At 40.8% G+C, this 25,026-nt stretch overlaps 1 protein-coding gene across 2 annotated transcripts in view; it reads left to right on the forward strand.

Annotated features, from left to right (window-relative positions):
• The first annotated feature begins 23,455 nt into the window (after nucleotides 1-23,455).
• Nucleotides 23,456-25,026, forward strand: part of NAA16 (N-alpha-acetyltransferase 16, NatA auxiliary subunit) — a 94,190-nt gene continuing 92,619 nt past the window's right edge. For both annotated transcript variants that reach the window (XM_066235960.1, XM_066235963.1), the window contains exon 1: nucleotides 23,456-23,761. In XM_066235960.1, coding sequence (XP_066092057.1) covers nucleotides 23,708-23,761 — 54 coding nt within the window. In that variant the 5' untranslated portion in view covers nucleotides 23,456-23,707. The remainder of the gene's footprint in view (nucleotides 23,762-25,026) is intronic.

The following is a 25,026-nucleotide window of genomic DNA, read 5'->3' on the forward strand; positions in this document are numbered from 1 at the left end:
GAGAAAACACAGGGAGCTTAAGTAACTTGTCCGAGGTAAAAGAACTAGTAAGTGATAGAGCAGAGATTCAATCAAGGGAATAAGTCTGTCTTAGAGACCTATGGCTCCTAAGCTCTGATACTGCCTCCCTTATCAGAAAAAAAAAAAAAGAAAAGAAAACAATAAAACAATCATTCATTAAATATTGCACACCAGTTATGTACTGATCCTCTCACTGTTCTAGACATGAGAATTCAGCAATGAATAGAAAAGACAACAATCTTTGCCCACATGGAGCTCATGTTCTAGGAGGGAACAAATTCCAAAAGACCATACAAGTCATTCTCCTAAATTACAGAACAAAGTCTTTAATTTCTTTGATGTGTGTGTAGATATATAAAATAAGTAGTGTATGTAAAGCTTTATTCTCCTTTAAAAAAATAACCTTTACGGCTATAACTGAATCATGACCACCATCACCACCACCACTCCCCGTATCCCCAAATTCAGTATGTTGAAGCTAATCTCAATGTAACTGTACAGGAGATAAGGTCGTTAAGGAGGTGATTAAGGTTAAATAAGGTCATAAAGGCGGGCCTCTGACCTTATAGGATTGATGCCCTTATATGAAGAGACACCAAAAGGCTTCTATGGTCTTTCTCTGTCCCTCTTCTACCCCCCATAAGCAAAGAGGTCATGTGAGCACACAGCAAGATGGTAACTACCTACAAGCCAAGACAGGAAGCTTCAGAGTGAAACATACCTTGTCAGTACCTGATCTTGGATTGTCCAGGCTCCAAAATAAATTTCTGCTGTTTAAGCCACCCAGTCTGATATTTTGTTATAACAGCCCAAGCAGGCTAGATACATATATAAAAATTTACTGAGATATACATGAAACTTTATGCATCATTATTCCACAGTTAACAAAATCTCTAAAGACATTTATGTTTGGTACTTGTATAAATACTTACAAATACTGCTTCCTCCTCCGTGTTTTTTAAGAAATAAAATAATGTGGTATATTTATATTTAATAAATGCAAAGATGTCCACAATATATTATTAACTGAAAGAGTATGTTTAAAAAAAAACTCAGCAAAGTATTCCATTTTTAAAAACTACATGTAATGCATATATATTTAAAAGTCTGGTTGAATTATAGATAATTTTCCTCTTTATAGTGTTCTGGATTTCCTTAAGTTTTGTGATGAACATTATTATATTTATTTATTTTTAGTAAGAGAGATAGACAGAGAGAGGGACATATAGGGACAGACAGACACAAAGGGAGAGAGATGAGAAGCATCAATTCTTTGTTGTAGTACCCTAGCTATTTATTGGCTGCATTCTCATGTGCCTTGATGGGGAACTCCAGCAGAGCCAGTGCCCCCTTGCTCAAGCTAGCGACCATTGGTCATGTCTGTGATCCGACGTTCAAGCCAGCAACCCCTTACTCAAGCTGGGTGAGCCCACGCTCAAGCCAGATGAGCCCGTGCTCTAGCCGGGTGAGCCCGTGTTCAAGCTGGCGACCTTGGGATTTTTTTTTCTTTTTTTTTTACAGAGACAGCTAGACAGGGACAGACAGACAGGAACAGAGAGATGAGAAGCATCAATCATTAGTTTTTCGTTGCACTTTGGGACACCTTAGTTGTTCATTGATTGCTTTCTCATATGTGCCTTGACTGCGGGCCTTCAGCAGAGCGACTAACCCCTTGCTTGAGCCAGCAAGCTTGGGTCCAAGCTAGTGAGCTTTTTTTTTTTTTAATTTATTCATTTTAGAGAGGATAGGGAGAGACAGAGAGAGAGAGAGAGAGAGAGAAGGGGGGAGGAGCTGGAAGCATCAACTCCCATATGTGCCTTGACCAGGCAAGCCCAGGGTTTCAAACTGGCAACCTCAGCATTTCCAGGTCGACGCTTTATCCACTGCACCACCACAGGTCAAGAGCTTTTTTTTTTTTTTTTAATCAAACCAGATGAGCCCGCGCTCAAGCTGGCGAGCTCGGGGTCTCGAACCTGGGTCCTTCCGCATCCCAGTCCGACGCTCTATCCACAGCGCCACCGCCTGGTCAGGCGACCTTAGGATTTTGAACCTGGGTCCACAGCATCCCAAGCTAACACTCTATCTACTGCATCACCACCTGGTCAGGCAGTATTATTATTTTTTTTATGTTTATTTTATTAATTCGAGAGAGAGAGAGAGAGAGAGGGAAACATTGATCTATTCCTGTATGTGCCCTGACTGGGGATCGAATCGGCAACCTCTGTGATTCAGGATGAAGCTCTAACTAACCAAGCTATCTAGCCAGGCCTATGATGAGTATTAAGTGTGAACAAGAAAGGTTTTATAAAAGAAAAACAGTCATTCTTTATTGTTTGATTGAAAAAGCCTCAGGGAAGTTATTACTGTTGAACCACTTCATGAAGTTAAATAACTTCTTCTAGTCTTTCTTTCTTTCTTTCTTTCTTTCTTTCTTTCTTTCTTTCTTTCTTTCTTTCTTTCGTTCTTTTTAAAGAGAGAGTCGGAGAGAGAGGGATAGACAGGGACAGACAGACAGGAATGGAGAGAGATGAGAAGCACCAATCATTAGTTTTTCTTTGCACGTTGCAACACCTTAGTTGTTCATTGATTGCTTTCTCATATGTGCCTTGACTGCGGGCCTTCAGCAGAGCAACTAACCCCTTGCTCGAGCCAGCGACCTTGAGTCTAAGCTGGTGAGCTTTTGTTCAAACCAGATGAACCCACACTCAAGCTGGCGACCTTGGGGTCTCGAACCTGGGTCCTCTGCATCCCAGTCCGATACTCTATCCACTGCACCACCGCCTGGTCAGGCAACTTCTTCTAGTTTTTATATTACAAGATAAAAATTTGAAGAAATAATAAAAAAATGATTTAATGAAAAGAATAACATTTTGATTAAATTAGAAACAAGAACTACAGTGTCTGAAATATTTCCTTTCTTTTTTTATGTTGAAATATTTCTCACATTAAAGTTGATTATAGTTTTTTTCACTGAATGAGTTTGCAATGGGCACTGACAATTTGCTATCTTTTTGAGAAACTAAATGACCTCTGTCTCGCTCCTCCAACTTGAAGCAAGCAAAACAACAAAATAGGTAGAGCCATTTTTCAGATTCATTTAGAGCAATCTCAGCCCAAAACCCGAAGGGGTAGAGAATGGGGATTTTTCACAGATTTTATCAGAGACTTCTAGATCATTCTGAGTACACTCATGTATACAGTACTAACAGAAGGTTGATTTGTGTCCTTCTGCAGGGATTTCACATCAATAAAGCGTCACTTAGGCTGTGGATGTAAGAAACATCCAAACTCATAGAGCAGCAATTTTCAACCTTTTTCATCTCCTGGCTCACATAAACTAATTTCTAAAATACTGCAGCACACTTGCCTGACCAGGCAGTGGTGCAGTGGATAGAACAGTGGCCTGGGACACAGAGGACCCAGGCTTGGAACCCAGAGGTCATTGGCTTGAGCACGGGCTCATCTGGCTAGAGCATGGGCTCACCAGCTTGAGCGTGGGATCATAGACATGACCCCATGGTCACTGGCTTGAGCCCAAAGGTTGCTGGCTTGAAGCCTAAGGTTGCTGGCTTGAGCAAGAAGTCACTGGCTCAGCAGGAGCTCCCCGCCCTATCAAGTCACATATGAGAAAGCAATCAATGAACAACTAAGGTGCTGCAACGAGGAATTGATGCTTTTCATCTCTCTCTCCCTTCCTGACTTTCTCTCTCTCTCTCTTTCTCTCACATTCTCTCTCGCTAAAAACAAAGCAGAACAAAAAAATTCTGCAGCACACCAAAAAAATATATATTTTGCTGGTCTGACCCAAAAAATAGGTATAATTTTGATCTATTCCCACTGGACTGCTATTGTTGTGTTGGGTGTTGTCATTTTTTATTAGACAATCTAAAGGAAATGAGGTCAGTGTCCCTGAATAAATAGGTATTATATGTTTTAAAAATTCTTGTGGCAAACCAGTTAAAAATCAGTGCTGTAGAGAATGTTTATAAAGTTTATTTGAGCCAAACTGATGACATGATGGGGAACAAGATCTCAAATGCTCTCTAGGAAAACAGTTTTGAAGCTTCTTTTATGTACTTGAAATTAAGGAGGAAGCATATGAAGTCAGGAGAAAGCAAGACAGGGATTAGATTACAGGATAGTTAACAAAATTATGTGCTCTCTTGAGGATTTATTTCAAATGTACATTATCCCAGATGCACAGAAACAATGACCAGGGCTAACTTCAGGCAAAAATAAATCTTTTACTAAAGAAGTTAACCCTAGCCAGGTATCTCATTTGGTTATAGTGTCATCCCAATACTATACACCAAGGTTGCAGGTTTTATCCCTGGTCAGGGCATGTACAAGAATCAACTAATGAATGCATAAATAAGTGGAACAGCAAATCGATCTCTTCTTCCTCTATAATATCAAGAAATAATAATAATTTAAAAAAACAAAGACGTTATATGCAAAAGAAAAAAAATCCCAAGAAAAAAAGAAGTTCTATGCATGGGGCATGACTACCTACCATGACCTGCCCAGTTAGGACTTTATGATCAGATCAACCTAAGATGTTAGTCTCCATTTAACCCCATTTTTTGCTTGCTTCCCATTCAACCCCTTTTCACATCTAGTCTTTCCCTGAGAGAAGCAGAGCACCAGGACTTCCTCAGTCCTGGACATTATTTTGGGAACCAGACCAGAGTGGGTGTAGAGACTTTTTCAGTCTAAACTGAAACTTTTGGTCCTATCTGGGAAATTTTCAGAGGCACTGAAATCAACATAAAATCCCAGCACACAAACCATAGCACACTGTGGCTCATAGCACATGACAGAGATGCATCTGGCTTTCTGGTTTCCTGGAATTTAGGCTCTTAACCGCATCTTGAGACATCCCACAATGTGAAAATTAGCAATGGCTTGGGATTTTAATCCGCTTTACCATAGAAAATAAAATCAAATCAGAAACTATTTAGCAATTTGATACAAAACTCGAGCTCTCACTAAGTGGAAAGGAAGTAGCAAAACAAAGATTATTTTCCTTACATTCTTATTATTTTCTCTGTGTCAAGCAGAATACTAAGGATGAAAAGGGAACATTTCTTTTATATTTATACTGGATCTCAAATTTTTCTCAGCCTGAAAAAAAAAATATGTGAAACGCGCCACCTGCTGGCATTATTGAAACTAGATCACTCAATTTTCTGTTCAAGATGTTTAAGAAGCCTTGAAAGGTGAACCTACTATCTTGTTTTTACTCTAATAAAATAAGTAAATAAAAGCAAAAGCAGTTCAAAGACAAATCCTGAAGACTCCCTCTGTCCCCTCTAAACTATATAGTATTAGCCTTGGTCGAAGTCAGCAGCTTTGTTAACAAGATCACTTACTGTGGTCTCATATCTTCTTGGCAATTTCATCTTCTCTTACCATTCTAAATTTCTCTTCCATTATCATCCTAAGTATACTTTCTTAAATAATTTACTTTGGTTTTCAATTGTACATTTTAAAGGCTTTCCTTCAATAAATTTTATTTTTTCATCTTTTTCTCCTTCAAATACCCTTTATAAGTTATATAGTTTTCAAACACCCATTAAAAGCATTAATGTGTTTTCCAACAAGTGGTCTAACAAGTGATTCAAACACTTTCCAACAAGTGATTCAAAGTGGTCTAAATTGAGAAATACAATGTCATGTATACTGTGTGTGTAAATATATATTTTTTATACTTTCCTTTTTATTATGAAAATTTTCAAACATGTTAAAAATTAGAATATAATGAACTTCCATGTATCTATCATGAATTCTAAAGTTTTCAACTCAGTATTTCATCTGCTCTCCTCCCTCCCCTTACTCCCTGTCCTCACTGTATTATTTTAGAGCGAATATAAAACATTATTTTTCCATCTGTAAATATTTCAGTATGGAGCTCCATGCTGAAATATGACTTTAAAAATAGAATAGCATCCTTAACAATTGAAAATACCTTCTGAGCATCAAATATCTAGTCCGTGTTCAAGTTTTTCCCTGGTTGTGTCACATTTTTTCCTTTTTTGGGGGGGCAGTTTGCTTGTTGGCATCAGGATTCAAATAAAGTTTATACATTGCAATTTGTTGCTATATTTTTGGTTTGTTTTAATCTGTAGGTTTCTTCTTCTTTTTCTTTTTTTTTGCAACATGTTTGTTGAAGAAACTAGATCCTTTGCCTTGAGGGGGGGGGGTTTATACAGTCTAGATCAGGCATGGCTAACATACGGCCCGGATCTGGCTGTGATTAAATTTTTAATATTCTCCGCTACTTTAAAATCTCAGCTACTCAGAAGTGGAAGCATCTTTGATTATTGGAAATTGAGATATTTAAGAAGATAGTGATATGTGGAAAAGAATTTTGCGTGTGACTAATCTAGGGTTAACTTCCAATAATTGGTTGAATGGATTTGCGATACTTCTTTATTTTTTTAAAAAAAATTTCATTATAAAGATTTACAACTTTTGTACTCGGTATGAACTGTTTGACGTTTAGTGGTGATGTGAAACCCACATTCTTTTAGGTGGAGTTTGCCAAGGTCAAACAATTCGTTATTTTTGTGGTCAAGTGTGCTGAATCAAGTGGCATTGTAGCATAGACAATAGCTGCAGTTGATAACTGAAAACGCGTCCAGGCTGTTTGTAAAACAAAATAGTTGTTTTATTTGCTATATAACCTCTTCAAGCTCATTCTATTAATTAAATATTGTTTTGATTAATTGCAATAGTTTGGATATTTATATGGTATGTGATTATATTTTTATTAAAATAATATTGTATATTAAATTTTTTTCACTCACATTTATTCAACAAATTACATAATAAAATTTTGTTTACTTAAACGAATTGTTTTTGTATTTAACATTTTTTAATTTTAATATTTCGTCTGGCCTGTGAAAAAAGTTTTCTTTCTAATCTGGCCCGGGGACAAAAACTATTGGCCACGCCTGATCTAGATTGTTCTAAGTTTGTGGTTGTCATGCTCCTTTTCCCCCTGTATTTCCTATGAACAGATCTAAAACTTAATTTGATTCAAATTTACATTAAAAAAACTTTTTTTTCAAAACTACCTACTAGATAGGTTAGCTATTTTCAAAGGAAGATACAAGATCCTTAGTTGTGTCTTGAAAATTATACTAGGTGTTCATGACTGTCTAGATCCATTACATCATTAGAAGTTGCAAAATGGTGATATTTTATCATTCTGTCTTCATTTACTAGCTAGAACCTAATTTTCTATAAAAAGAAAATTTCTCTCATTAGCTATTTGCTGTTGCCTTTGCTTTGAGATTTTTAAAAATTTTTTTTTTAAATTTTATTTATTCATTTTTTTTAGAGAGGAGAGAGAGAGGGAGAGAGACAGAGAGGGAGAGAGAGGAGAAAGAGACAGAGAGAGAGAAGGGGGGAGGAGCTGGAAGCATCAACTCCCATATGTGCCTTGACCAGGCAAGCCCAGGGTTTCGAACCGGCGACCTCAGTATTTCCAGGTCAACGCTTTATTCACTGTGCCACCACAGGTCAGGCTGCTTTGAGATTTTTAAGAGAAAAAGTTTTTTGCAAAAATGGAGAGGTGATTAAATTCAAAGCTTGCTTTCTGAACAGTTTCCAAGATTTCCAAATTCTGTTTCAATCTTATCTTTTTTTTGTTTGTACTTTAGTAATAGAGTACAGCAATTCTCTTCAATTCCCATACCCCAAAAGCTCTGAAAAACCTTATTTTCAATAAAAAAATTTTTTTTGAAAACTGAAGGGTTTTTGGGTAACATTTGATGGGCAAACTTGCCCTAAAGTAAACCAATTTGGCAGACACCTGACTGGGATTGATGTGAGGCTATTTTTATCTGAGTTTATCCCCCTTGGAACAAATATTCATATATTTTACTAAAAAATATTTATCTATTGGATTACAGGATGCTGTCCTAGATTCTGTTGAGAGTGTTATGCAATGTATATTTACCTTTCTAAATCCAAAATACCCTGAAGTTTTGTTAGCGTAGGTAGCTAGATATTAATAAAAGGGAAAGGAGCAAAACTGGCTAGGCTGATTTAGGTCTGAAGCTCGACGCATTCAAGGGAAGAGCCACATTGCCGTGCCAAGGGGGTTAACATCTCTCAGGACCGGGTTTCCATGTCCCTAGGAAACCACTGTCCATCCAGCAGATTCCCTGGGGAAGGGATAGAACAATAAAGCGGAAGTTCCTCTCCTGGGTACATGGACTCTAGTCTGGAAAAGGACCATACTGCTTAGGGGGAGGCCCCAGCACAAGCCTCGAAGGACTCAGAAATTAATTGGCTAGTTTGAAAAGGAGCCAGCTCTTTCCCATACCTGAGATAATATAATTAAAGCTGAACAAAGTCCTCTCTCTCTTGCAAATGCCCCTTAGTTCTGTGTTCCCTCTCCATAGCAGCCACGTGGGCCTAGGAGCTGAGCAGGCCCCAGCACGGGCTCAAAGTATAGATCCGTGTGCAGGCCCAAGCGCGGGCCTGAGTATGGCAACGTGGCCCCTGCAGGAGTGCAGCTGGCAGCAGGGATTAAGCTAGCTGGATGGGGACAGAGACTGACGTGGACTAAGCTGTGGCATGCACTGAGTCAATGGCACAGAATTCCTGGACCCTGGCCCTTCTTCTGGGATTGACGGAGACAAGGCTGGACTTACTCCGCAGTGGGACAGAGCTGAACCACCTGTCGTGGATGAGAGAGTCTCTGGGCATCTGGGGACAGTCCCTTGTATTTGCTCCAGCTTTAATAAATCTGATCACTATACTTCATCGTCCCAGGTGTGGTCCCTGAAATGCTTTTCTAATGACACCACAAGAACCCCAGTTCTACAAGCAACAGTTTGAATGTTCTTTATCTGCATTCTTAGTCCCAAGTATTTCAGATAAAGAACTGTGATGAACTGTAATGATAAGTAGTTAACATTCATTGAGTACTTGTACTTTACAATATACTATTCTAAATGTTTTACATTTCATTGACTTACTCAATGTGCACAACACATCTATGAGGTAGGTTCAATTGCAATGCCCATTTTAGGAAACTGGGGCATGGCATGGCTAGATGGCTTGCTGAAGAATTGTGCCCAAGGGACAATATAGTGGCCAAAAAGATTTTATTTGAAGCAAGAAGTCTGGGCTGCACTGTGACCTTGTTTCTGCTGCTTGTATTCTCATCTCACGGAATGGCACACGATTCTTCCAGTTTTCCATGCTCTGACTCAATTCTAACCTCTTTCTTCTATCATGATCTCCTCCAAGAACCTCATGTTTCAGCTGAAGCAGATAACCCCTTATTTCTCCAAAACACAATTTCAAACATGTCTTTTTTGTTCATAGTTTTAAATGATATTTTTAAATTTTAGTTATTGATATTAGCGAGAGAGGAAGGGAGAGAGAGAGACAGAAACATCTGTCTGTTTCTGTATGTGCCCTGACTAGGGATCAAATGCACAACCTTTGCATATTGGGGTGATGCTCTAACCAACTGAGCTATCTGGACAGGGCTAATGATAGTTTAAAGGTAAAATTATGTATGACCCTTGTATAAATATGATGTATACAGCTGTTAAAATTTATTTGTTTATTAATAAATGGGGGATGTTAGAACTAGTTAAAGAAAAATCCAAACAGAAAAGATAAATATGCAATAAGAAATGCTGTAATAAATTTGTCTAAAAGATGATGAAAACTGGTCAATACATACAAGGCAATAATCTCTTGCTTCTCCATTATACAGAATTTGCATTTCTATATACAAGAATCACCTACAGCCTGACCAGGTGGTGGCACCGTGGATAGAGCATTGACTGGGGATGCTGAGGACCTAGGTGCAAAACCCTGAGGTCACCAGCTTGAGTGCAGTCTCATCCGGCTTGAGTGTGGAGTTGCCAGTTTGGGCATGGGATCATAGACATGACCCCATGGTCGCTGGCTTGAGCCCAAAGGTTGCTGGCATGAAGCCCAAGGTCGCTGGCTTGAGCCCAAGGTCACTGGCTTGAGCCCCCTGGTCAAGGCAATCAATGAACAACTAAAGTGCCACAACTATGAGTTGATGCTTCTCATCTCTCTTACCTCACTTTTCTGTCTGTCTGTCTCTCTCAGTAGAAAAAAAAAGAATCATCTGCATTGTTAACAGTTTTCTACAACTTAAAAAAGCTGTAAATAGTTTCAATTCAATGAAAAAGAATTCATTCAACAGGATGTCCTATAGCTTTTTGCAATTTTCCTTAACAATACTAATCCCTTTTCCTGGAGTGCAATTGATTGAAATTGTCTTCATTATACCAGTACTTACTGAATATCTACTGTGTGCTAAGCACTCTGCTAAGTGCTAGTGGTTCAATGGTGAGAAAAACAGACACCATTCCAGCTGTCATTGTCTTTTATAGATCAGCTTACCCACCCAATCACAGTTCTTTCTTTTAAACTCTCATGTCATATCAATTACATCTCTTAACATTTGCTAAATCTTTCCTTATACTATACTGAGCGATTTCTGTCCACACTGAGTTTTACAGTTGGGGGAGTGGGATACAAATCCCAAATTCTGAGTATCTTGTGAAAGATGATAAACTATCTATTCTTGAGGAGGTTAAAAACAACTTCAGTTCAACTAAAAAAATGTGTTTTTGACTCTGCCACATGTAAAATGCTATGCTATGTGTTACAGGAGATGATTAATTTAATAAAGTTTTTTCAAGCACCAATTGTAAATCATAGGGTACACACAGTCAAAACATGATGTTGTTGCCAGTGGAAATGGAGGTCTTTTATGGAGTTGCTGATAAGCATTCTACAGCAGTGATACCAGTCCGCAGAGAAAGAATAAATAACTTATATTATTTCCGTTTTACTTATATTTAAGTCTGAACGATGTTTTATTTTTTAAAAAATGACCAGATTCCCTCTGTTACATCTGTCTAAGACTCACTCTTGACGCTTGTCTCGGTCACGTGATACATTTATTCGTCTCACCCTAAAGGTCGGTTCGTGAAAATATTTTTTGACATTAAACCAATCTGTGGCCCAAAAAAGGTTGGGGCCCACTGTTCTACAGAACTCACATATGGATGAAATGCAGCTTTCGTGGTAAGATTTATTTGTGGTTAAAATAGAAGGCTGTCCACAGGTTCCCAGTGTCTTATCTGCACCTGCCCCTCCAAGGAAAAGTCCAATCTTGTCTTCATTAAGCCCAATATAAAGACCAAAGTCCAGATATTCTGTGCCATGGTTCAATTCAGTTTGTCGCTGTCCTCATCAGAGCCTGTTTGGAGCCAGTGCTGCTGCCGGGCTCCAGGTGGCCATTAGAACTACGTGGCTGCTTGGAGAACTCACAAGTGAAGGGGGTAAGCTGGCTTTCCCAGACAAGAAGAGAGAAGGGAAGGCCCGCTTATGTGTTAGGCCTGTATATTTTTTGACTGGGAAGGACTAGCTTTTCTTTAATCAGTTTCTCAATCTTTCGTGGGCTTATATTGGTTTACCCTACTAACCAATCAGATCCTTATTCTAGGTTAGGCTGACAGGGCCTCTATTGCTGCCATCTTGGTTTCCACTGTGAATGCTTCAAAGCGGAAGCACAGAGTCACCTCCCCCCATAGGGAGATGAAGAAACTGGTTCCTCTTCCCTACACAGGGAAAGGAGGGCTGTGTTAATCCCCTTAGCTGGGAGAGGCTTTGACCCCCTGGGGTGTCCAGAACTGCAACTTCCCAGTGAAGCAAACAGGATCCTTAATGTCTAATTCCTTTCCCTTATTAATATTTAGCTACCCACCCACATTAACAATGTTATCCAGGGTAACTTCATTCTAATGGAAAAAATGGACAAATAAGTTAACAACTTCAACATGGTATGATGAATGCTACCTTAGGGGTAATTACTGAGTATTTTGAGAACATGGAAGAGGGGCAGCCACATCAGAGTAGCTGGCAGAGATGGTATCAGGGAGAAGCTGATGCTTAATTTGAGTTTTGAAGGAAAAGTAGGAGTTAGCTAGGCACAAACAGGAATGGCATCACACCTGAGAATTTGGAAAATTATAAGCAGTGCAATCTGGCTGAGTGGTGGGACATGAAGCTATAAAGATAGGTGGGAACCAAATCATAAAGAGCTTCACATACTTAGGTGAAGAGGCTCAGCTTTCTCCAGATAGCCATGGAAGGATTTTAAGTGATATGCTATTAGGTTTTTATTTTACAAAGTTTATGTGCTAGACTGAATAATGTCCCTCACCCCTCCAATGGTCCACATCTTAATCCCCGGATTCTGTGAATATGTTACCTTATATGGCAAAAAGGGACTTTGCAAATGTGACTAAGTATATTAAGATGGGGAGATTTTCCTGGTTTATCTGGGTGGGCCCAATGTAATCACAAGGGTCCTTGTGAGAGAGAGGCAGTAGAGTTAGAGTCAGAGAGATGTGAGGAGAAGCAGAGGTCAGAGAAAAGATGCTATGCTGTGTTGACTTTGACATTGGAGGAAATGGCTAGGAGCCCAGGAATGGAGGCAGCCTTGAGAAGCTGGAAAAAGCAAGGAGAAAAATTCCTTCCCAGAGCCTCTAATGCAGTCCTGCAGACATGTTTCAGACTTCTGACCTCCAGAACTGTAAGATAATAAATCTGTGTTTTTTCAGGCCACTAAATTTGTGGCAATTTTTTACAATAGCAACAGGAAATTAATATGGATTCCCTTAGCAGCTATACAGAAGATGGACTGGTGAAGGCTGGCCAAGGACCCACGGACACTGGTTAGTATTCTGCAGGAGGCAGGTTAGCATAGTGGTTGAATACGTGCGCTTCGGTGAGATGGCTCTTCTTAGTTTTGTAATTTGGTGCAAAAATTTATTTTTAAAACTTCAGTTTTCATTTGTAAAAGGAGAATATGAATATTTTCCTCATAGAGTTTTCATGAAGATTAAATAAGAAATAGCACATTATGTATAGTGCCTGGTACAAGTGAGTGCTCAACAAGTTATTAAATCATTACAGTAAGTAAAAAGAAAAGAGAATAAAGGAGAGAGGAATAAAGTCTCCAGAGAAGGTAGAAATGTATTCCCCCTCAGCATAGATAGGATTTAATTGAAGGCAATGTTTCTGCTGAGGGGCAGAAAGAAGAAAAATGATGGGTACAGATGAGTGCTCAAAAGATGTGGGTTGAATGAGTGAATAGATAAAGAGAAAGTGGTGTGACCCCCAAACTGGCAAGTTAGCTCCAACTGAAGAATAGGTGTGTTGAGAATAGATGAGTTAGTGAGATAGCCCAGATCCCCTGCATCTTGAAGAGTGAATGGCACTTAGTAAAGGATCAAATTTTTTTTTGAAAGTTAGGAGATTGTCATTATAACAAAAGAATCTGATTGAAGTCATTATTGTCAGAAATTACAGATGTATGTAGCGCAACCCAATGAGAGAGAGCAGCAGCTCTTGGCTTTATGCAGGAGGCAAGATGCTGGTACCTCAGTGCATGCCAAGGAGACTTCTCTCAATGTGACTCTGACAAGCCACCAATTCCATATGCTGGGATCTCATCCTCAATAACAGGTTATGGCAGGTCTGCTGTAAGAAGTTTCCTTGGAATTAAAAAAAGAATAGTGGCAAATTTAATTTACAGACAATTAGAAAAATAAGATAGTACAATGCTAGAATTTATGATTTAAGAGGTGGATCAGATCTTCTTGATTCAAAATTTGGCCATGAGAGTAGGTAACTCAAATAGAGTAGAAGGTGAAGGTCTTTTGAGATAAAACCCAGAAACTGTAAGACTAAGGATATAAAATTGTCTTTTAAAGCAGTTTAGGTTCACAGAAAAACTAAGTGAAAGGTGCAGAGATTTCCCATAGGAAACACCACTGCTACCACATAAGCACAGCCTTTCCCTCCCACCAGAACATTATGTTATATCTGATGAACCCCCACTGACATATCATTATCACCCAAAGTCCATAGTTTACATTAGGGTTCACTCTTGGGGGTATATACCCTCTAAGTTTGGAAAAATGTATAATGATGTCTACCTATTATTATAGTATCATACAACATAGTTTCACTGCCCTAAAAATCCTCTGTGATCTGCCTAGTCATCTCTCCCTCCCCCATCCTCTGGCAATCACTAGCCTTTTACTGTCTCCATAGTTTGTCTTTTCTAGAATGTCATATAGTTGGAATCATTAAGTATTTAGCCTTTTCAGATTGGCTTCTTTCACTTAGTGACAGACATTTAAGATTCTTTCATGTCTTTTCATGGCTTGACAGCTCATTTGTTTTTAGTGTTGAATAATATCCCGTGGTCTGGATATGCCACAGTTTATTTATCCAAGGCTAGGGTTCTGAACCAGCCACACAGGTACTGGAATCATAGTAGATAGATACTAGGTGTGAAGTTGAAAGGACGATGTGGAGAGTATAGCTGTGTTAGGCTTGCTCACTGGTTTACTGGCTGCAAGCACTTTGCATAATTCATGTGTGAGCATGCAGCAGAAAGCCACGTGTGTGTCTCTATGAGAAGCTATGGGTGCTTTCTCTCAGGGTGATTCTCCCAGATCGCTCTTCCACCACTATGAGGTGTGGTTCCCTGATTCCCTCAGCCACCACGGTGAGGGCTGGTTTTCCTGATCCCTTAGTCTCTACTGTGAAAAGAAGGGTTTCCTTTGTTTATTTGCTGGCCTGCCTCTGCGAGTCTCCAATAAATGGGTATGGCCCAACGCTTTCTGACTCCTCTACCATCTGCCTGAATCCAATGAGAAACTGCATGGTCTCAACCACCAGCATTATAGATGACTACTGTCACTTGGCAAATGAACAAATGAAGGATAGTGACCAAGAGGAAAAGGAGAAGAAAGTGATAGAGCTGGTGGGTATAGACTTAAAATAAATTTCCTTTTCCTTCAAGTGATATATTATGATTTGGAGGGAGGAGTGGGATGAGGAAAAAGTGCTGATTCTCCCCCCACCAACTCCTATGGTATGTGAGAAGAGGAAGATGCAAAATGAGAGATGCTGTCCTTGGTAAGGCTTGGGTCTCAATTAAGGCAAAGAGGCAGAGAGTGCTCAGTGTAGGGGTTGCGGGTAAAGCTGAGTGGAAAAGTGTGGTATAGGGAACAACAATAGGGGGTGAATTCAGAGAGAAAGCAGAGACAAACACAAGAATACAACAGAAGGGAGATGACCAGAGGGGCGCAAATCTGACAATGGTTTTGAGAGAACTCTTGTATAAAGATGTTTCTGTGCTGACCCAGAGACTTTAAATGGTGCCAATTCTTGACCACACTCACTATTTGTGGTCCTGTTGGCATTGTGGCTTTTGCCCAGGGTTCCAAATTGAATCTTGGTGATGAAGGTTTTTTGTTTGTTTTTATGCCTTATTATCTAACTTCAACTTCAAGAGGAATGATGGCATGTTTAAGCCTGGGTTAGCATGAAATGCCCTGAAGCAGTGGTTCTCAGAGCTCGTTGCTCATTATAATCATCTGGGAAAATTTTTTAAAGCCTGATCTCCACACCCTACTTAAATCAGAATTTATGGAGGTGGGACTCAGGCATTTGTGGTTTTTAAGCTCCTTAGGTGATACCAAAGTGCAGCCAACACTGAGAAGCACTACTTTTGAACAACTTATAAGTTATGAAACACAAAAAAGAGTAGATAAAAGACAGAAAATAAGGACACAGTGCTATGTAAATTCATAGAATAAAGATCAGATCTACTGGGAAGGCTTGGAAAAATTTTTATGAAAGTCATGCCATTTCAGAGAAGGGATTTTAAAATATTAAGATTAGGGTAAGGGGAAGGCAATCTATGACAAAACTATCAGGTTGAGCAAAAGTATGGAGTTTAGAAAGTACTGGACCTGATATAGTCACTGGTTCCACTGCTACAGAAGGTGACTATTTGTAGGAGTAAAGTAAAAGAGAAATTTGAGAATAGACTGAATTCTAGACAAAGGGGCCACTGAAAGTCTTGAGATACTAAGAAACCCACTTAGAGTTTTGGATAGAAAAGACACATCTAGAAGAAATGTACAAAGTGTAGTGGAGAGGAGAGCGCCTGAAAATAGAGGGGTGAATTATGAGATTTGAAGTGTTTTCAATATTTAGTTTTAAGGTGGAGTGGGAATGGAAAGCATTGAAAGAAAGGGAGAAAAGTGATAGTTTTAGAATCTAAAAGACGAGGCAACTTGGATATGGGGAGTAAGAAAGAAGAGTCAAAGCTGATCAGAAAATTTTAACAACAGTGGTGTCATTAACAAAAATAGAGAAGTCAAGACTTAGACTGGTTTAATGGGTAGATAAATTTGATTTTTACTGTCGAAGTACAAAGTGCTTTTAAGACATCTAGATGTAGATATTTAATAAACAGGTAGGAATTGAAGGCTAGGAAATCAAAAGAGGGGTTGAAACTGGAGACAGATTTTAAATCTGCTTGGTGTTGAAAAACTACCAAAACTGGAGAAATGATTAATTCTGCTTTTCTGATGAGTAGCAGTGCTCATTGAACATGTTTTATGGCTATTGTTGAAAAAAAAAGAGCAGAATTGTCTAGGAAACCAACATTTAGGAGGAGATGAAGGATTGATAGAGAATTCAGAGAATGAGAGACAGAAAAAGAGACAGGAGGAAAACCAGGAATCTTCAGGGTCTTGATTACCTAAGGCTTCAAGTTAAGAAGGACAGTGTGGTCCACTGTGAGAAATGTTACAGGAAGGTTAAGAAACTGTGGACTCAAAAAATCTTTGGCTTTGGCCACCAGGTAATCCTGAACATGTAAGCTTCATGAGGGAAATACTTTTGTTTATTAAAAGATTGCCTGAAAAAAAGGGAAGAAAAACAAAATGACTGTCACATCAGATTCAATAATTAAGTACTGAACAAATGAACTGGTGATATTTCAGAGAATATTTTCAGAAGATTGCTGGAAACAGAGGACAAAAAGGGGCAAATAGAGTTGCCATCTTCCTATTTATTTCTTGGTCATTTTCCATAGGTAGAGTGATCTTTTAAAAAATAAATCAGATCGTGTTACTTTCCCACTTAAAATGCTCCAATGGCTTCCCACTGAACATAGGATAAACTGAAACCACACCACATTGCCTGAGATGACCAACCCTGCACAGCCTGGCCCACAGCTTCGTCTGACCTGTGTAATACTTTCCCTCTTGGACCGGAAGTTCCTTCCTGTTCCTTGTACGCCTTGACCATGCCAATCTTGTTCCTGCATTAGGGCATTTATTTGTATGTGACTCACGTTGGCTAGAATATGCTATCCAAGCTTTTTATCTTGTTAATTCCCTTCTCATCCTTTAGGTCTCTGTTCATATTACCAGAGATTATTCCTGAGTACCTGGTTGAACGTAATCTTTTCCTCAATCCCAGCTGTCCTCAGATGGCCTTGTTTTTTTTTTTAAATTTTTTATTTATTTACTTTTTTAGATTTTATTTATTCATTTTTATTAGAGAGAGAGGGAGAGATAGAGAGAGAACAGGGGGAGGAGCAGGAAGCATCAACTCCCATATGTGCCTTGACCAGGCAAGCCCAGGGTTTTGAACCGGTGACCTCAGCATTCCAGGTCGACGCTTTATCCACTGCTCCACCACAGGTCAGGCCAGATGGCCTTGTTTTATTTCTTTTCTAGGACTTCCCATGGTCCAGAATTACCTTGTTTATTTATGTGTTTATTGTCTATCTCCTCCCATTAGAAAATAAGATACATAAAGAGAGAGAAAATGCGAAGGGAGATGGGAATGACTGCTGAATTAACAGTTCAAGCAAAGCAAAAGGAGATGGGATCAAGAGTTCTAAGGGAAGAATGAAGTGCTCTTTCTCTGACTGAAACAAGAGCAGGGAAGGTAGAAGAGAACAGAAACATTAGGGAATCTGAGATGTAATGCATTATGCAATCTGAGGAGTTCTTTTCCAATCAGCTTTTTAGTTACATGGTTAAATTGGCTATGGGAATAGCAGCAAACAATTTGATTTTACCCTGTCAGTTGGTTTTGTAAGATATGTTGTGTTCATGGGTTGAACATCCTTTCCTAGATTTGTTTCTCCTCAGCTCTACTAGGTTTAGCAAGAGATTCACTGGCCCATATCATGTATGTAAAAAGTACTTTGGAAACTGTTTAGGTCTTAACAGATGTTGTTGTTATTCCACTGTGTGCCTGATTTTTAGGGAGGCATACTCTGCCTGAAGTACCTGGAAGGAACATCTGGGTGAAGGTCCACTCTGCCACCAATGGGGCTTCAGCCTTCTTCTTGAGAGACAGCAAGTTCAGATTTACAATGCATTTGTTTTTAACTATGGGCTTAGAAATGACTCGGCATTATATTCACATAACCCTGCTGTGAGAGATTACAATAATGTTATTATAACCGTATTTGCTGTTGAAAGGTGGAAATAAGATTTGCTCCAGACTAAACAGGAAGTGAGTAATAAAATTACAGCTACTGACTAATCCAGGCTTTCTGACTTGCATGCATGACATCTTTTATGTATTCTCAGGTCCAGGCTAAAAACTACTAGCAACAATATTGGCTTTCTCTTCAGTTACTCACCTCTCCTCTCACCCCTGTTCTAGTGTAAACAACCACAGCATGCATGTATTGTGTATCATGGTGTGTGAAAGACATGAAAATATTAAATACTAGTACTCATAACTTCCTTCTTCTTGGTGTTTGGGATTGCAGGTTCCCTTCGTACTGCTGGGAAACTCTGGGACGGTCGTGGGAAGGGGGAGAGGTGGCAGTGGGGGAAGCTGCAAAGTGCAAATAAAGGACAGGCACATGATGCCTGATTCAGGGGTAGGGACAGCGACGGTGAAGTTCTGGCAGCTCCCACACAGTTACTGATTTGTAATAAGTGAGACTGGACAAAGCCCACAGAATACTGTCATAAGAGATAAACATTACCTGTCTCCAAATATTTACATTGACATTATGTCTTTTTCCTCTCTTGTATTTCACTTTCATTTTTCAATTTGTCATTTTGAAATCGAACTTGAGGTGAGGCAGAGTGGCTTGAGCTGGCTGAAGTATATTCCAGAAAAAGTCTGTATTCTGTGAAAATCAAGGGATGGCCTGACTGGAGCACGGGAACTTCCACTTTCCCCACAATTAACCCTTTATTCTTGAGGCTTTAGATAAATTGGGAGCTAAAGAACTTTTCAAGAAAGGTAATGCTAGAGTGGGCAAACAATGGGTAGAAAGTATGAAGTGGTTACGTATAAGGTGCTGTAAGCAGGCACTTCTCTGCCCCACTCAGTTGTCTGGGCCAGTGTTTATTAGCTGCTGGTCTGTGACCAGTTCTTCAGAAATTTTGTGCTGGTTCAGAAAAGAGGTAACCACCCTGATGTTGTATGAAGATTATAGATCCAATGATCTTAGTTGAATTTGCTTATGCTCATGGTGATTTCTGCCTTAGCAGTCCCCGAAATAATTCTCCTATTTTCAGTGGTCACCAAGTGTAAAAAGTTTTAAAACTGCTGGTCTAGACTACCACTAGTTCAGGTACAAACCAGCCAAGTTTCCCATGGTGCCTTCTTTCTCCACTTCCTTCTTTCACAGCTTGGAGAGCCTAGTTTCTGACCAGAACACAGAGGCCCTTCTGGACTTCTCCCTGCCTCCCTCACCTCTTCTTTCTTTCTTTCTTTCTTTCTTTCTTTCTTTCTTTCTTTCTTTCTTTCTTTCTTTCTTTCTTTCTTTCTTTCTTTTAGAGGGAGACAGAGAGAGACAGGAAGGAAGGGAGAGAGAGGGAGGAGAGAGATGAGAAGCATCAACTCATAGTTGCTTCACTTTAGCTGTTCATTGATTGCTTCTCATACATGCCTTGACCAGGGGGCTAAAGCTGAACCAGTGACCCCTTGCTCAAGCCAGTGACCTTTGGCTTCAAGCCAGTGACCTTTGGGTTCAAGTGAGTGATGTGGGATCACGTTGATGATCCTGCACTCAAGCCAGCGACGTTGGGGTTTCAAACGGGGGAGGGTCCTCAGCATCCCAGATCGCCACTCTAGCCACTGTGCCATTACTGGTCAGTTCAGACTTTCTCCTTAAAATTTTTTTAAAATTATTTTTAGTGAGAGAAGAGGGGAGAGAAAGAGAGAAAGAGAGAGAGAGAGAGAGAGAGAGAGAGAGAGAAACACCCTTGCTCCATAACCAATACATTAATTAGTTAATTATTGTATGTGTCCTGACCAAGGATTGAACCTGCTACATTGGTGTATCAGGATGATACTCGAACCACCTGAGCAATTTGGCCAGGGATGAACCTAGCCCCTTTTTAAAAAATTGAATTTATTAGGGTGACACTGGTTAATATAATTATATTGGTTTTAGGTGTATAATTCTGTAACATATCATCGGTATATTGTATTGTGTGTTCACCACCCCAAGTCGAGCTTTGCTTCATCACCAACTATCCCTCCTCTACCCTCCTCCACCTCCCCACTCCCTTTCCCTCCTGCAATCTCCACACTGTTGTCTGTCTATAAGCTTTTTCTTTGCTTAATCCCTTCACCTTTTGCACCAGTCCCCCAACCCCCACTGCCTCTGACAGCTCTCAATCTATTCTCTGTGAGTCTGTTTCTATTTTGTTACTTTATTTTGTTCATTAGATTCCACATATAAATCAAATCATATGGTACTTGTCTTTCTCTGACCAGTTTATTTCAGTTACCATAATAATCTCCAGGTTCATCCATGCTGTTGCAAAAGGTAAAATTTCCTTCTTTTTTATGGCCAAGTAGTATTTTATTGTGTAAAAGTACCACAGCTTTCTTATTCACTCACCTAATAGGCACTTGGGTTGCTTCCATATCTTGGCTATTGTAATAATGCTGCAATGAACATAGGGGTGCATATATTCTTTTGAATTAGTGCTTTGGGTTTCTTTGGATATATTCCCAGAAGTGGAATTGCTGTGTCATAAGACAGTTCTATTTATAATTTTTTCAGGTAGCTCCATACAATATTGCTTTCCACAGTGACTGCTCCAGCCTGCATTCCCACCAACAGTGCATGAGGGTTACCTTTTCTCTACATCCTGGCTAACACTTGTTTGTTGATTTATTGATGATAGCCCTTCTGACAGTTGTGAGGGGATAACTCATTGTGGTTTTCGTCTGCATTTCTCTGATGATTAGTGACATTGAGCATCTTTTCGTATATCTATTGGCCATCTGAATGTCTTTGGAGAAGTATCTATTCAGGTCCTTTGCCAATTTAATTGCATTGTTTGTGTGTCTGGTGTTGAGTTTTATAAGTTCCTTATAAGTTTTGGATAGTAAGCCCTTATCAGTTGTATTGGCAAATATGTTCTCCCATTCAGTGGGTTGTCTTTTCATTTTTTTTTGGTATCTTTTGTATTTTTCTGAAGTGAGAAGAGGGGAGGCAGAGAGACAGACTCCTGCATGTGCCGACTAGGATCCACCTGGCATTCCCGCTAGAGGGCGATGCTCTGCCCACCTGGGGTGTTGCTCTATTGCAACCGGAGCCATTCTAGCATCTGAGGCAGAGGCCATGGAGCCATCCTCAGTGCCCGGGCCAACTTTGCTCCAATGGAGCCTTGGCTGTGGGAGGGAAAGAGAGAGACAGAGAGGAAGGAGAGGGGGAAAGGTGGAGAAACAGATGGGCACTTCTCCTGTGTGCCCTGACCGGGAATCGTACCTGGGACTTCCACACGCTGGGCTGACATTCTTCCGCTGAGTCAACCAGCCAGGAAGGTTGTCTTTTCATTTTGTTGAGAGTTTCTTTTGCTGTGCAAAAACATTTTAGCTTGATGTAGTCCCATTTATTTATTTTTTCTTTTGTTTCCCTTGCCCAAGGTGATATATCAGAAAACATATTGCTATAAGACATGTCCAAGATTTCACTGCATGTTTTCTTCTAGAATTGTTATGGTTTTGAGTCTGACATTTAAGTTTTTAATTCATTTTGAGTTTACTCTTGTGTATGGTGTAAGAGGTGGTCCAGTTTCATTTTTTTGCATGTGTCTGTCCAGTTATCCCAACACTATTTATTGAATAGATTATCTTTACCCCATTGTATGTTCTTGTTTCCTTTGTCAAATGAAAATTGACTATAAATGAATGAGTTTATTTCTGGGTTCTCTATTGTGTTTTATTGATCTATATATCTATGTATTTTTATTCCAGTAACATGTTGTTTTTTATTACTATGGCCTTGTAGTATAGTTTGTTATTAGGTAGTGTTATTCCTCTTAACTTTGTACTTCTTTCTCAAGATCACTGTTGCTATTCAGGGTTTTTTGTGGTTCCTTATAAATTTTTGGAATATCTGTTCTAGTTCTGTGAAATACGCCATTGGTATCTTGATAGGAGTTGTGTTGAATCTATAGAATGCTTTGGATAGTATAGACATTTTAATAATATTAATTCTTCCTATCCATGAATATGGTATATGCTTCCACTTATCTTTGTCTTCTTCAGTTTCTTTCTTCATTGTCTTATAATTTTCCAAGTACATGTACCTACCCCTTTTTGATAACAGTCCCTTCCTTATTTTAAAAGATTCCTGTGATACCTTCTCTCATCTCAAATTGAGGCTAGAGGGGAAAATAATCAAATAAAATGCACCCCGGTCTCATTACAGCCCATTTAATGCAATTATGCATCAATTGCCTTGTAGTCTCACAAACATGCACAAATGAATGTCTGGAACATGTATAAATACGTTTATGTACTTAAACTTACATATCCCTTAATATTAAACCTACATTGTATATATAGTTATTTTTGTCAACAATGCATACCCATATCTCTCCAGACTTGCACATATTCTGTCACTATTCTACTTTTTTCTGCTTTGTTTTTGTTTTGGGATATGCTACCTGTTACGTATGGTAGAAAAGTGTCCAAGAGTTGTAAATTCCTGGGTTTGAATCTTGTTTCTTTAATTATTATATGTTTTGTATAAAGGGGAACCATCTGAGGAGAAAACGTAGATAGACTTGGAGAATCAGTGGCCCCATAAAAACACCATAATTCTCACTGACAATGTTAGGTGTTCTAAACTGCTTAGACTACTCTTCTTCTGGGACACTTCAAAGGTGCTTTCACATCAGCTCATGTCAAGCCTTGTCCAATGGCCTCACTTACCTTTTGAATATGTCGTTGGTCTGCGCAAGTTTATTCTATGTTAAGAGTTCGGGCACAGTTTTAAGATGTGTAGAGAGAAATTCAAAGGTCTGACTCTGATATAACTAATATTACCTTGGGCCAAGAGACTAACAATTAGAGCACAACAAAAGCGACTTATGTACGGTTGCACTGCGTGAGCCCCACCGAGGCCGAAGTTCTGCGACAGAAGCGACCACCTGGCCGCTCCTTCTCGCAACACTAACCTCTCCGCCTCCACAGCTCCCCGCAGTCCGTCACCGCGGGGCACCCCGCGCATGCGCACGTCGCCCCGCGAAGGGGGCCGGGCCCTGCCTGCCATCTTGCAGCGGGCGGGAGCCACCGCCGCCGCTCGCCCCATAACCAGGGCTGGAGCAGAGGGTGTTTTACTCACAGCGCTCCTATTCCATTGCCTGCCCTGCGCAAAGGCCCTGCCGCGGCTCCGCGCCCTCCAGCTCCAGGCCGATGAACTGACCCATCGCCCGCACCCGGCAGCGCTTCGTCCCAGTGCCCATCACCTTGGGAGAGAGCGCCCAGGCGCCCAACCTCCCCGCCCGCAGCGATGCCCAGCGTGCAGCTGCCGCCGAAGGAGAGCAACCTCTTCAAACGCATCTTGGTGAGTGGCAGGAGGCCGCGCCTTCGCCCCCAGGAGCCCCCGTCCCGGCGCGGGGGAGCGGGCCGGCCGGCCCCCGGCTCGGTTCTTTGTTTACCGTTTACCTCCGAGTCCGCCAGTCGGCCGCCCGCTCGGCCGCCCCCGACCCCGGCCGGCCCGCCGCGGCCCCCGGGCCTCCTCCTTCAGCGGCGGCTCGCCCGGGCCTCGCAGCGCTCCTTCCGGAAACTTCACGGCGCTCTCCGCTTGTCACTCCGGGCAAGGGCGCGGCGGCCAGGTGGTGGCACCCGTGCCCTCTGCGGAGCCTGCGGCGGACTCCCACCCCGTCCTCCGGTCCTGCCAGGTGGCTTCTTTGGCAGCCTCGCTCGGCGGTGCCCGTTCCCTGCTCCGTGTTTAGTCTGGCGCCCGGCGCACCCCGCACCTCACGGAACCGGAGCGACCCTGTGCCGGGGTGGGGCTCGGATGTGCACCGCAGCCGGGAGACTCGGGGGGCGCTGGGGGGCCAGGCCTCTGTGGGCGGGGCTTGCCTGTTGTAACGTCTTGACCCTCTTTGGGAAGTGAGAAGGTGACATGACCTGCGTTTTTAAATTGTGAAGTCGCACACGACTCTGATTGCTTTGAACTCACGCAGAGCCTGCCTCGAGAAAGTGATTAAAGCATTGCGGACTGGCAGGCTTTGCACTTGAGGGGAGCATTTACTTTGTTTCTGAGCAGAAACCGGGATCTTGGCCGCGTGGTGATGCCCGCGTAGTGCTGCGGGCTGGTGGGCCGAGGAGCGTGTTCCCTGTAGGGTGTGCCGGCGTTGGCGCCTGCACGCACGGCGTGCCCGGTGCCCGGTGCCCGGTCTCCCGGAGGAGAGGCGGCGCAGCCTGCCGCTGCCTCTCTCCTGTGCGCTGGGCATCGTGAGTTTTAAACTAACACTGTAAATAGCTGGGTTTTTTGTTACCTAGTTTGTCTTTTCATTTAAATATAAGCGTTTAGATTTTGAGGATGATTTCTTTTTATTTAGAGATTGTGTTAGCTAATGCTCACCTTTACTGTATAAATACCTGTACTTAGTTTATAATGTTTTAAATATAATCAGAGGCAGATAAAAACTCATAGTAGCTGTTCTGTTTCCAGCCAGTGGAAACTTCACACTTAGTCCTCAGAACGTTAAAAAGATAAATGGTAGATGGGATAAAAATTTTGTCTTAATTTTAAATGGTCCTTAGTGTTGAGCAAATAATGAGCTTTTACAAGTGTAAAAAAAATTGTAGTTAAAGCCTTGT

This window comes from Saccopteryx bilineata, chromosome 6 (assembly GCF_036850765.1).
Source record: "Saccopteryx bilineata isolate mSacBil1 chromosome 6, mSacBil1_pri_phased_curated, whole genome shotgun sequence".
Classification (NCBI taxonomy): Eukaryota; Metazoa; Chordata; class Mammalia; order Chiroptera; family Emballonuridae; genus Saccopteryx; species Saccopteryx bilineata.